The 13,229-nt window shown below is 37.5% G+C and overlaps 1 protein-coding gene across 1 annotated transcript in view; it reads left to right on the top strand.

Annotated features, from left to right (window-relative positions):
• CD109 (CD109 molecule) overlaps positions 1-13,229 on the top strand; it is an 80,930-nt gene that overhangs the window by 61,693 nt on the left and 6,008 nt on the right. The window contains exons 29-32 of the mRNA XM_068678164.1: positions 25-90; positions 7,412-7,548; positions 11,287-11,443; positions 11,868-11,970. Of these exons, the coding sequence (XP_068534265.1) occupies positions 25-90; positions 7,412-7,548; positions 11,287-11,443; positions 11,868-11,970 (463 nt within the window). The remainder of the gene's footprint in view (positions 1-24; positions 91-7,411; positions 7,549-11,286; positions 11,444-11,867; positions 11,971-13,229) is intronic.

Genomic DNA, 13,229 nt, shown 5'->3' with positions numbered 1-13,229 from the left:
TTTGCTCATCTGTCTTTCTTTTAGATTCCCCCTGTGCAACCAATGACAGTTACAGTTTCAGCGGAGGGAAGCGGGTTTGCTGTCTTTCAGGTATGCAGTTATTTTATCTAAAGATATACTCTCTAAAAAGAAGGTATCTATTTTGGAAGCTTTATTAAATATGTCAGTAAGAACAGTCTTCTGAATTGTCTTAAACCAATACCAAAGCACTTTCCTTCTTGAGAAATGCTGTGAACCTAATGTTATGTGAATGTGCATATTCACGCAATTGTGTATGCTGAATGGCTGGTCCTTTTAAGTGCTTTTGGATGATTGACAGTTTTGGAGCACTTTGTGGATCATAGTCATATCAAAATGACCCTGTCTTCCTGAGGAAATGCAGGGGTACTTTGTCAGTCGCAAAGGCCATGGTAAAAAAAGGCCCATGGACAGCATGAACATGCTACTAGCTATTAGAATTATTTTGATTTTGTTGAAGTAGAATGCAACAACAGTGGAAAAGCTAAAAATAAAAAAAGGTATTACAGCCAGGTTTGCCAGCAATTTTTATGCTGCTCTGAAATAGTATAAAAGAATCAAAGGATCCTGCAAACTGCCAACAGTACGTGCTTAGCATTAGCCAAAATGGCAAGACATCAGGAGGACATGGCAAAGAGTGGAAGGAGGTATAATGATCCCCTCTCTGCCAGTGCTGCAGAAGGCTGTTTTAGTGGTATAACTTCAAACATCTTTACTTATATTTAAACAAATTAAGCTGGGGTCAGCACATACTGTATTTTAAAATTAGCAAACCGTAAATAGGCGTTTTATGCATTTCAGCTGCTTGCTCTTTCCACATAACAGATTATGTTCTGAACAAATTTTGCCTTCGAAATTTTCCCTAACCTAATGAGAAATATCATAAGAGAAGAAGGCTGTATTGGATCTGACATGATCTTGACTAATGGGTCTGTTTTTCCCCGTTGTATGATCTGTGATGAAGGCTTGGAACCACATGGGTGAAAGAGAAGACCTTTGAAAAACTACAGATAGCACACGAATGTTAGTCTCTGAGCATGACAGAATTGTTCTATTACAAGTAAATAGATAAACTTACAGTTGCTGAGTCTAGCACAAAACAGGGCAGAGTTCCTACTGGACTCCTTCTGTTTATACCTGGGAAAGCTGAACAGGTCACCTTTAATGATCTCAAGGTTTTGTGCCTGGTTAGATTCCATCTCAAGTCCTTTCCTGTCCAACTTTCACTTCAGTGTTCTTATGCATCTGGAAAGCAAAAAGGCACCCTGATGGTTGTCTTTCATCCAAAAGCGTATTTGCCATTCATAAAGAAACCATGACTACCTATCAGCAATGACCAGCAGCTGGAGCTATACCTCATTCATTCTGCACCGTTTTGCAAAACTCACAGCACCATAAACCCATACCCATGTTTATTCATTCCCAGAAGAGCAAATGATGTGTTCCGAAGAGTTCAGAAGTTCTGGAAGGTATCTTAGATTCAGGCCATTAGGCCAAAATAGGAATGAACATCTCAGCAGGACAGCATTTACACATCTGTCATTTCAAATTGTGTGTGTGGTGTAACAGAGCAGGGCTCCAGAACAGCTAAGATTACTTAACCAATAATTGTTGAGAAATACTCCCTGATATTAGTTTTGTCATAAAAGCTGATCAGAAACCTTTCAGTGAATTGTTTCTTGCTGGAAAAGACTAATTTGTTGAAGTGAGTGCCTTTTGTGGAAGCATTGGTTCCAATTAAGTTTTTGCCAGGGGGTGAATTACACATCCAAATCAGCATGTCTGATAAGGACCAAGCTGAGCTCTTCCACCTACAATAGTTAGCAGTTAACGCAGTGGTTAGTGGGCTCCTTGAGGGTGTATAGCACCATGGTTCAAGTTTCTGGTTTGTTGCATGAGCGTGCAAACATAATCCAAAATAACTGGTGTTCAGGACCCAGCACCAGGTTACCATCTTCATTCAGGTCACTGTGCTGTTGCCTTTTTTGCTTTGCAGCTTTGGGTCAGAAATAGTGTGACTTGATTCAAAATATTGTACTTAACACGCTGGAGTAGTTTCTCCAAAAACTTTTCTTAGCTGGGACCAATTTTTTCCTTCTGCTTCCTTTGGCAGGTCTGGTATTCTAAAATAAAAAGTACACTGATGCCATTTGAATGAGATTTCTCCTTTTCCCAGACACAAGCTAGATCTGGGTCTCATTTAATAAATCAGATAGCATATGACATTGTGATCGCATTTCTTCAGCTGGGTTTCATTGTCTCAGGCCCGCCAAAGTACAGTGGTGAGATTCACTGTTCTGGGATTTGACTTGCTGGCCAAATGTAGCATGTCAAAACAGTAATTCATTTAATTATCAGAAAACACAAGAGTTGGTCCATTAATGGAAAAGGCTGCTTTCCCAACAGAATGGTTTCTTAGAAAAAAAAAAGCTTTTTGTCTGTGTATATGAGTTGGCAGTGCCTTCACTCTTGACCCTGCAGGATCTCATAAAATGTATTTATAAAAGTGCAACTGCAAAAGCAGACACCGTACTTAGAGTTTTGTGGTCCTGTTGTCAACAGAATCTCCTAGCTTATCCCTTCATTATGTGAGTATAAACTTGGGATGTCCTAGGGCACTTACTCTGTAAGGGGAAGGAGAGGATGATTGTAGGGTTAGGGTATATGCAAGGGTCCTAAAAATAAATGAGTCAAAAAAGTGATCTAGGTGGTCTGCTGAAAGTCTTGGAAGAAATGTCTCTTCACTGTCTGGAGCCACTGTGAACTGAGCTTGGCAAATGCCTCAAAAATGTGGCATGGCCCATGCCTTCTGGGATGAAGGAGGTTGCCACTGAAATCCAAGACTAGCATCAAGGGCAGGTCTGGCAGGCTCGAGGAGGATGGATATGGACAAAGTGAGCAAGATCCCCTTGATCTCCTGGTCAGATAGAGAGAGCAGTCTGGAGAGAATCTTACATCTCCCTCTGCTCCATGGCAGGAACTGCTGGCTGGCATCGCTCCTCTCATCCATCCTTTTTCAGAATAAACCTGGACTCGCATGTATGAGAGCTAAACCAGCAGTTCTCACATGGCAGAGGGTGGACATAGTCTGTGTCTTTGGTAGAGGAAGGGAGTGAGAAGAAAACTGAGGATCACCTGTTACTCGTTACTGAAAAGCACTGACTGTTTTTTCCACTCACCATATTTTTACTAGGCTTAGGCAAAGGACTAGATCTTATTCAAAAAAGATACACTGTGAACTAACCAGTCAAAAAGGGATAGGAAAATAATTGGAGACGATTTCATTGAATTCATACCCTGTCAAGCACATTTATGAAGCTAACTGAACAAAAAATAAAGAGACATTGATTAGAGTAATATAAATGATTAATGTTTTTGAAACCTAATGCTGTTGCTTGGATCAGAGACTGTTACAGGGACTTCTTTCATGCAGAAAATTTCAAATTTCTTTTCTTGGGCCCCTCACCAGGACTGGTTGCAGAGTGACAAGAGTGGCAGAGTGACAAAGCATTTAGCTTTGGCAGTCCCCTTTTTTAAAGGGGTTAAGATGAAATGCAGTTGCTCGTTTTGTTGATTTAATGCTAGTTTCTCTTTAATAGCCTTCTGTCCCCAAAATAACTGTATAAAGGAGGAGGCTTTAATTAAACTCTGTTGTGAAAAACATTTTCCCTTCATTGTCATGAGAAGTCAGGAAAAGAAAGTCAGACCGTAACAGCAATAACTCACTCCAAGAAAATACTAGCTGATTGACCTGTTCAGTATGTAGTTTCAGACATCCTGCTTTGGCAGTAAGTTCCCATTCATTAGCTTTTTCTGGCAAAAGTTGAAACAACTTCGTTTCTGTGATGACAAATCGCTGAGGTGCTGCCAGCTTGTCTTTTTACCAAATTTTCTGCATGCTTTTAACTGGCAGGCTTCTAAGCTGGCTTTCTCCTTGGTAGTGTCTTCTTCTGCAGAGCAGTTGTATAGATAAATCTTTGCTGTTACACCACTGCTGTTCTGAGTGTCTGTACAGAATTGTCTCTTCACTCACACAGCGTGATAAATTCAGGAATGCTGGGCAGGTTGACAGGAATACAGATATGTGTAGACTGAAAGAAAGAAAGAACATAATTTTCATATCAAGGAGTGAGGGATGTAGTAACAAAAACAAAGATGAGAAATTAAAACTCATCCATTTGCACTGACTTTCTATCCTATAACTTGGACAACCCTCGTCATACCTTTAAATTTGGACTGACAGTTTTCCTTTTGCTGCCAGAAACAGTTCTAAAGGGAATATAATTTTCCAGAAGCCCTCTTCATTCCCTTTTCTTTAGCCAAGCAAAGTGCATACTGGGGTCTTGAAAGGGGAATTATTTGAGCCATACCCCGATTATTTTTGTACAAAAACAAAGTTCCCTCTGCCATCTTGATGACTGAGGGAACATGTAATGATTATTTATCTGTGAAAACTGTATGAAAACTTTCATCATCGTTGAAAATCACAGTTCTGTCAAATAAATATCAACTAATCTTTGATAATAAATATTTTCATAGTTTCTTATATTTGATTTTGTCATTCTAGGGTTTTGAAAGTTGAGCTTTCTGATTCATCTCAATGAAGTTCTGAGTCACCAACCTCTTCTCTTGTCCTCTGTCAGAGGTGATGTCCTGTGTGTACCATAGCAAAGGGATACTGCAGTTACCATGAACATCACATGGGGTGTTAATCAGTAAAAAGCACCTTAGAATGTCTTCTTAAAGATAAATTTCACTTTTCATGTCTTTTTTGGCTATAAAAACATGAGTACGTTAGAGCGGATGCACTGGGACAACTGGTATTTTTCATTATTTATCCCACAGTGACCAGTGAAGGTTACTAGAACAGGGCAAATGTAGAGTGGTATTTCACTGGTATACCCTTCTGTCCTTTACCAGTCTGTGTTGTGGGGCCTTCCCAATCCACAGGTCATCTTTGTGCCATCTCTGGCTTGGTAGATTTTTCTTCAATAGATTTTTCTTCCATAAATGCATTACTTTTTGAATCTTTCTAAGTTTTTGACAACCACAGCTTTTTGTAGCAAGTAGTTGTACACCTAATGGTGTAGTGCATGAAGAAGTGCTACCTTTTCCTCCTCTTGAATCTGCTCCCCATAGTTCATTTATTTGGAGAGTAGGTATAAGAGGAACTGTCTTGGGGCAGAGCAAAGCTCAGTCCTGTGAGTCCAATGTCTTGTTTTCCACAATAGCCAGAGATGGATGCTTAGGAGGAAGTGTAAGGACAAGATAATTACATATGTTACCTGATTGTCTTTTCTGCCTCTTACCGTGTATTATTTGAGATCTTTGTCTGGAGATAGTTTCTTTAAGCATAGAAAATCTCAGTGGGATTACATGAAGTTACCTATTTTGCCCTTGAACTCTTGTACAGTTTAACATTTACTGCATCCTGTGGGAAGGAATTCCACAATTTAATCTTGTGTTGCATGAAAAAACTGTTTCCTATTCATCTTTCCCATGATGGTCACTATTCTCTAGACCCTTAACCGTATCCTTCCAACTTATGGCTGAAGAGTTGTCATGTATTTTTGCCATCTCTTAAATGGAAGTTATTCTCTGCCTTTGATCAGCTTTGTCAAATTTCTCTGCACCTTCTGAAATTATACCATATCTTTCTTGGAGTACAGAAGCTTCATCTTGGCTTTATAGTGTGTCATTATGATGTTCCTAGCCTTTGTTTATTTATTTTTCAACATTTTATTTGATATTTTTGATGAGTGCTGAACACTGAGATGATATTTTCATAGATAAGCAAGTAAGTAGTAAGTAATTGGTTGGAAACCCATTATGTACATAAAAATTCTTTTATTCTGCAACTCTTTGCAGTAATCCTTGTATTTGCTGCCTTAAAAGAATTGGCATGATCAGCAAACTTTACTGCATCAGCATTCACCTCATTTTCTACATCAATTATAGATGTTTAAAAGTGGTCACCCAGCACAGATTGCTTTAGGACTTAACTCCTTTTGTATATTTGTACCCTCCATTCTCGCCTTTTAACAGCCTTTTAACCCTTGGCATCTTCTTTTGTTTTGGTATCTTTGGTTAGTTACCTTCCTAACCAGCTATGTGCCTGCGTAACATAGTGCCTGCGGAACCTTATACTAGGTGGAGCTCTGTCCATGTTTTTTTGCTTAATTAGGGTAACTGGTAGCAACAGGTATTCTTAAAAGTGTCACGTTTACTTGTGCAATTTCCACTGTGTTTTCTGATACAGATACTGAGTTTACGTAAAATCTGCACTTTTGTAGACCTCCAGTACTCTTTTAAGAATTGCTGTCACATTTTTCATCCTCCAGTCTAGTACCAAGGCAGTTTTAAGGAACTACTGCAAGTAATAATTCAACTGTTTCTTTACCTCATCAGGTTCAATTCTGTAGGCAGTATAGCTTTTTTTTTTTTTTTAAATACATAATTTTCTGTCATAGCTGATAACATGAGAGTTATTTGTTCTTCAATTTCAGCTCCAGCATTTCTGCTTTGGCTGTTGGCAGTGGTAATTTTATAGGTTGTTGAGATAATCAGGCTGTTCCCCAGTTATTCACACCACCTCTAAGAGCTTCTGGTTTTACCAGTCTTCTACCACTGTTTCAAGCATTTTATGCACAATCTACACTAAAAGAACTGGAAACTCTTTAAACTGTGCTTAATAGACGAACCTGTTTATATTGTTACTGTCCTCTATTGAACATCCTGTCATACTTTCTTACTTGGCTCACTTAACAGAGCTTGGCACTTGTTGAGCAGAAAGGGCAAGAGCTCTGTCTTTGAAGCAGAGTGAGTATAGCTTTGTCTTTCCACAGATGAAACAGGTGATGAAACTTCTTAGTGCATAAAAACAGCATTATTTCAAGGGTGGAGTGACGTGCTATTCCTCATCTGTTTTGAGTGTATGAATGCTGTGACATGAAAACTGAAGACAAATTCCGTACATATGCTATGTATTTGCTCTTTTATTTCCAGCCTTTTTTTTTTTTTTTTTTAACCCAGTGGGTGTCAGTCTCTGAAGTTTGCCTTCATTCATCCCATTTCATACTGTCAGGAAGTAGCTGCACACATTATAAACCAGCAGAAAGCAACTAGAAAGAAAATTGCTCATTTTCCTAAAGCTACTTTGTGTTTGACTCAGATGTGTCCAGCTAATTGCATTGGTTTTTGGTTTGGGCTGCATAACAAAATGTTCAGAAAATATATCTTTCAGAGATTGCCCTTGGGATCTTGTGTCCAACTATCAGATATAAGGTCATGTATCCTGTCTCATATGATCACACCTCTGGCGTTCTACTGATAGTGTCTTAACTCCATAGATTTGTTTTGCATATGACCTCTAATGTCTATATTCAATTCACAGCTCAATGTTATTTACAACACAAAATACGCTGATCAGAAGCTCAGATCTGTGCGAAAACAAGAAGCTTTTGACTTGAATGTTGATGTAAAGGATGACAAAGATGATATGAACCATTTGACCTTGAATGTGTGCACAAGGTAGGTAATTCAATTGGAGCATCTCATGTACCTCTTTGTCTACACAACAGCTGTGTTGCTTAAAATAAGCTAAACTTCCCATATGTTTGCATGGATTTACTAGTGTATGGGATTTTAACATACAGTTAAAGAGAGCAAAAGAATTACTTTGTAAAGACGTTAGTAATTAAACTAAGAAGCAATTCATAAGTCAATAAATCTAGTGACAGCTGATGGATATGAATAGATCCTTTGTGCAAAGTGGTTGCTGGTCAGATTTTTTTTTTTTTTACTGGCATGCATAAATATGGTGTCTTCCTACATGTTAGAGATATATGGAAGAACTTGTGTGAAATAAAAGAAAAAACTTAAAAGCTTCTTTGGTGCAAGTGCTTCTTAGCTATACTGAGAACCCTGGACAGACTTGAGAATTGAACCTCTGTCTTCCATGTTCTAGTAACAGACTGCGGGAACAGTCCTATAACTTTTACCCTTCATGAACAGAATACTTTGCTTTTGATATAGAAGTAGATACCTCCTTTTATAAACAGAGAAGCAAGTTTCTGAAGTGTTAAAAACATTATGAAATAGAAGTGATCATTCTTTGTTCATCTCTGTTAATAAACTTAGCTTGGAACAGTTTTAATGAGTCAAAATCCATGTCTTTGTAATGTTAACTTCAACTGCAGTTTGTCTTACTGTGCAAGTGTTGTGGTCTTTCATCTATATATATCATGTCTTTATGATTTCAGTAATGTAACTTAATGTGAACGTGATTCTAGTGTTGAAAGAGGTGGCGATTTTTCTGTACAACGTCATTTTATTCTTTCCCCTAAATAAGGCTGTGGGGGTGCATCTGGGATGATGCTTCTTGCTCAGTAAACATCTACTAGGAACTGAGTTGAGACTGCTGAAGTATCATTTCAGAGACCATAGAACAGTCACTGTATGCGTTGTACATTGTGAGAAATTGAATCAGCTGAGAATCGGTGACACTGAATAGCCATATTGCATATTTCTAGGTCAGCCAGTCATTAAACCAGGTTGTTTCTTTGACTGCTTTGCTGCCTTCTTTTTATTTGCTGTAGAAGTGCCTATAAATGTATCGCAAACAAACATATGAAGATGTTCTTGTGATTTTCTCAGTAGATACATCTTCCTGTTGGTAAAGAGCATTTGAGTATTTCACAGAAAACTCTTGAGGACACTGTATCTCTTTTTACATATGTATTTACATTTTAAAATCTTATATTTCTTATTATGTACAAGGATGCTGAGGTGACTACACTCTTTGTATTGAAGGAAATCATCTGTTCCTTGTCAATACTTCTAGAAACACAGTTTACTTCTTTTGATATTATAATGGGTTCCTTATAAATGCAGGATTTGTAAAGTATCACCTGATCAACCAAGTTCACGCTTACATTCCTTTCCTCTATGTCCTCTTATTGTTATTTATTTAAATTTTAATCTTGTTATAGCTAGGACTATTTTCATGCTCTGCACAGCGGAGCTGTGACCGGAGATGGTGCCTCTAGGTGACACCATCACACAAATAATAGCTATAGTGAATATGATGTCAGTGCGGAGAGGATTGATTTAATTTGGGAAATATCCAGCAGGCACAAAGCCAGATCCCTGTTTTTATGTGTTTCTGTTAACCAATTCAGGCATACAGATGGTGGTCAGGACACTAGAATATATGAGAGCTCTTGAAATAGAATGGGCTTTTTCTCTTAGTTTTCTGTGAAGTATCAACAGCTTTTTAAAGCCTAGCACCAAATCCTGATGTGTAAAGGCTTACATGATGGGTCTGGGATAAACCTTGGATGAGCATTCTGATATTCTAGCTCAGCACTTTGACTCAGGAATACGGATAGGAAGGGACTTATCTCTAGAAGGCTGTAGGATGATGTTTTACTTGCAAAGCGTTCAAAGGATATTGGGAAGATCTAGCAGCATTATAAAAGTACCCCTGGGTGAATACTCAGAACATTAAGATCCATCAGCTCTGTCATGGAAAGTGGAGCAGTGTAAGTGCTAGTATTCTGTGTTTCTATTATTTAAACTGAGACTTCACCTCTGGTTGCTTGGCTTGATGCACTAGTCCTCCTCTTCTCCTCAGCCCCATATATAGTATATGCATTAACTATATTAAATTCATGAATCAGTGTACAGCTGGTCCAGTTACAATCTTTACAATGCGACATGGCTTTTTGGTAAAGAAACCAAAGCAGGTAAATGCAAAGACTGCTGAAATCTCAACCAGCTTATCCAGCTGTGAGTATGCATAATCCAGTAACGGAGGCTGCAGCTCTACAGGTTTTTATCTCTCCAATCTGCAGGTTATTCCACCTTCTCTTCCTCTCACTCCCCCCCTTAAGTAAGGGAGCCAGACCTTTATCACTTCTAGGGATGTATTATTTCCACTTCCTGGCAATACCATGCTAGTTGGGTTACCTGGTTGTATTTTGGTGGCACCCCAGGTTACCTAAACATGTTGGGTATTTTTGTCTTCTCTCATTGGTAATTAAGCAGAAATAGTTACATCCAGTTCCAATTCTGTTATTTGTTTTCAATAGCAGCCACTTTGGTGTAGCCCATTATCCAACAGATGGTTTCATTTGTTTCTAATCTCATGCGCCAACTAAAGTCAGCAGTTGTGCTGTATTTCTTTCAAAATCATATCTGTGTTCAATCAGCTATCCTGCCAGGCTTAACAGCCTTGCTTTGAAAGAAAGTCTTCCCTTTTTTTTAAACCATCCAACTCTACAAAGAAATAGTTTTATTCAATTATTTTCAACTACTGTCAGGCCTTCAAAATGAGGGTTGGAGACACTTCTATTCTAGTACAACAATAGTCATTTACCTATCATGACAAGGGAGGAAGGGAAGTTTTTCTGCCACCTACTTTATTTAAAGCTGTACAATCTTTTGTAGGTCACGTAAGTGTCACTTGTAGCACTGAACACCATAAATATATTTTGATAGTTCTGGTGTGCGCCATGATATATGTGGCTTGTTCAACAGAGCAAAGCTTTTAAGTCCAGCATCTGATTCTCAGACTGGAAGAAAATGTAATAATAAGCATTATTTACAAAAATAAAGAAGGAACTCAGTTTATTAAATTTTCAGTTTTTCACAAAGTGGATGCATAACACAGCCATGCGTTCTAAAACTGTGGTTTTGAGGAACAATCTGATGATGATTTTGTTAATGGAACCATCAGTCTATATCAAGGGCATATGGGAATGTTTGCGAGACTTTTTAGAGACATTTATCTCACGCTCCAAAAACGAATAAAAGTAAAGCAATGCATCCTTGAGTGGAAATATGAATATTTCAGTGCAAGAGTTCCTGCAGTGGTTTCTTAATTATCTCCTTTTCAAATATTCCTTTTCGTATGTTTAATCACATTATTTCATATGTATGTGTGATGTAAACATGTACTTCAAGATGCCAGTGCTGTCGGTATTGTCCTAGTGTTGTCCCTCATATCATTTATATACTGTAGTTTTGTCAGTTCTAAGCTTAAATTTTCGTATGTGGTTGAAATTAGGCAGAAAAAATAGAGAAATCCATTCTTATCTCTTTATTGTTAGATATTTTTTTTCTTGATGGCATTTTGTTCGATTTGTTTCTTAAGTATTCTTGAGCATTATTTCTTCTGTTGTTGAGATGTAATAATTAAACAATTTATTTGGAGAGTTTGCTATTGTGTCTCTACTAAAATTTTCTTTGCTTCCGTATTTTGAAAAGGTACTTGGGTTCTGGTGCAGCTCCCAGTAGTGGTATGGTCCTCATGGAGGTTGGCTTACTCAGTGGTTTCTCTGTGTCACCGGATTTCGTTCCATTGGACAATACAATTAAGAAGATGGAAGAGGAAAATGGAAAAGTAAACCTATACTTAGACACCGTAAGTTGAAAATAATAGAGAAATGCATTTGCAGTGATGCTAATCACTGATGCTAATCTTGACTGCCAATGTTAGATTTTAAAGTCAGAAAGACAGTATGATTGTATTCTTTGTGGAAACCAACAACTGCTATCTACATTGAATGAGTTCCATACTTTAAAAAGAGCCTGATGGGATAGGTGCAATACCATTGTAAGGGGTTTCTAGACTGCAAAAATCTTGTAAAATCATTTATACGTAGGCAAATTTTTTAACAAGTCTGTGTTTTGGCTGAAGTAACAACAAGTGAAATAAGTGGTTTTATGTGCATCCTCACTCCAAGCCTTTATAAATGAAGAGAACTGCCAATGAGTTAGAAGTTCTTATCTCTTCCATGAACCACCATCAGCAGGGTTCTCAGGATGTTTCTCTTCTGTTTTTTTAGCTAAATGAAACACAGGTTTGTGTGGATATTCCGGCTGTGAGAGACTTCAAAGTGGCAAATATCCAAGATGCTTCAGTGACTATAATGGATTACTATGAACCTAGTAAGTGTCAGTCATTCCAAATGGATCTTAGTGATTCAGAAGCTAAAAATATAACATTTCTTTTCATGGAAATGGGACAAATTTTAGTGAATAGAAAGCCACATTGCACTGCAATTTACGTTTTCCATTGAACTGCAACATTTTTGACGTTGACACACCAAGTTTTCTAACAAACAGTTGTGTTTTCCTGTATACATTTTGCTGTTCTCATGGGTTGGTTCCGTAGATGGTGTGAATTGTCATAACTTAATTGTCAGCTGGTATAAATTGGTTTCAGTATGGCTCTCAATGTGTTCCGCAAACTACCAAAATGAAGCAGGAACTTCACTGCGGTTCACTTACCAAGTTAATGATTATCTTTCAAGTAGCTTTTGCATCTGTTTCTTGTTTAATCAGAGAGCCCTTCACTGGAGAAAAAGTCAGTGTTTTGTTTTCTATAGTTATGTAAAAAAGAAGTACATGGGAAAAACAATTCCAATTTTATTTTTATTTTTTATTTTTTAAATAGTATGTATTTTAGAGAAAGGCAGAAACGTACAAAGATATGCTTGCACAAAGTGAGAAGCAAAGAAAGATTACAGGCTGTGGGAGAAGACATTAGAGAGGTTTTCATTATACCAGACAGCTGAAACATTATTAATGATTTGGGCTTGGTTTGAGATAAGGAATTAAAAAGTTGTATGAGCAATTTTCTCCATGTTGATCTGTTTTAGCATAGGACAAAAGACAACCAAATACAAATGTGTACTGCTTTAGCTGAGTAAAAATCACATGTCTTCTATTTAGGCTGAAATGTTTATTCAATCCCAGGAGTTTAAACTAAAATAGAAAATTAAAGGATGTAGCTAAAATACCCACTAACCTAGAGCATGTTTTAAGTCCTAGTGGCTTAACAACTTGGAGCAATTTTTATTTAAGGCAAACACATAACACTTGGAATCTATGGCCAAAACAAATTTCCACATGCTTCCGTGATTAGGAGAAGAGCTGAGGACCTACTCTTTTATAAGAGTACTGGATAATGAATGTGTGTACAAAAAGTATGTATAAATGCATATGTATAAATACTGTTATTCTATTTAAATCTATTTAGAATCCACAATTTCTCAATGAATAAATAAATATTCATTTAAAGATAAGGATGAGTATCCTTAAGGAGTAAAATTATATAACAATCAGTGCTGCAGTAAAAGGCTTTAGCTCCAAGAAAAAGGTTGCTTCAAGTCTTATTTTACAAGATTTCACTCCTTTTACCATGT

This window comes from Anas acuta, chromosome 3, assembly GCF_963932015.1.
Source record: "Anas acuta chromosome 3, bAnaAcu1.1, whole genome shotgun sequence".
In the NCBI taxonomy this organism is placed as follows: domain Eukaryota; kingdom Metazoa; phylum Chordata; class Aves; order Anseriformes; family Anatidae; genus Anas; species Anas acuta.
The sequence above is the reverse complement of the archived record's forward strand: the minus strand, read 5'-3'. Positions and strand labels throughout refer to the sequence as shown.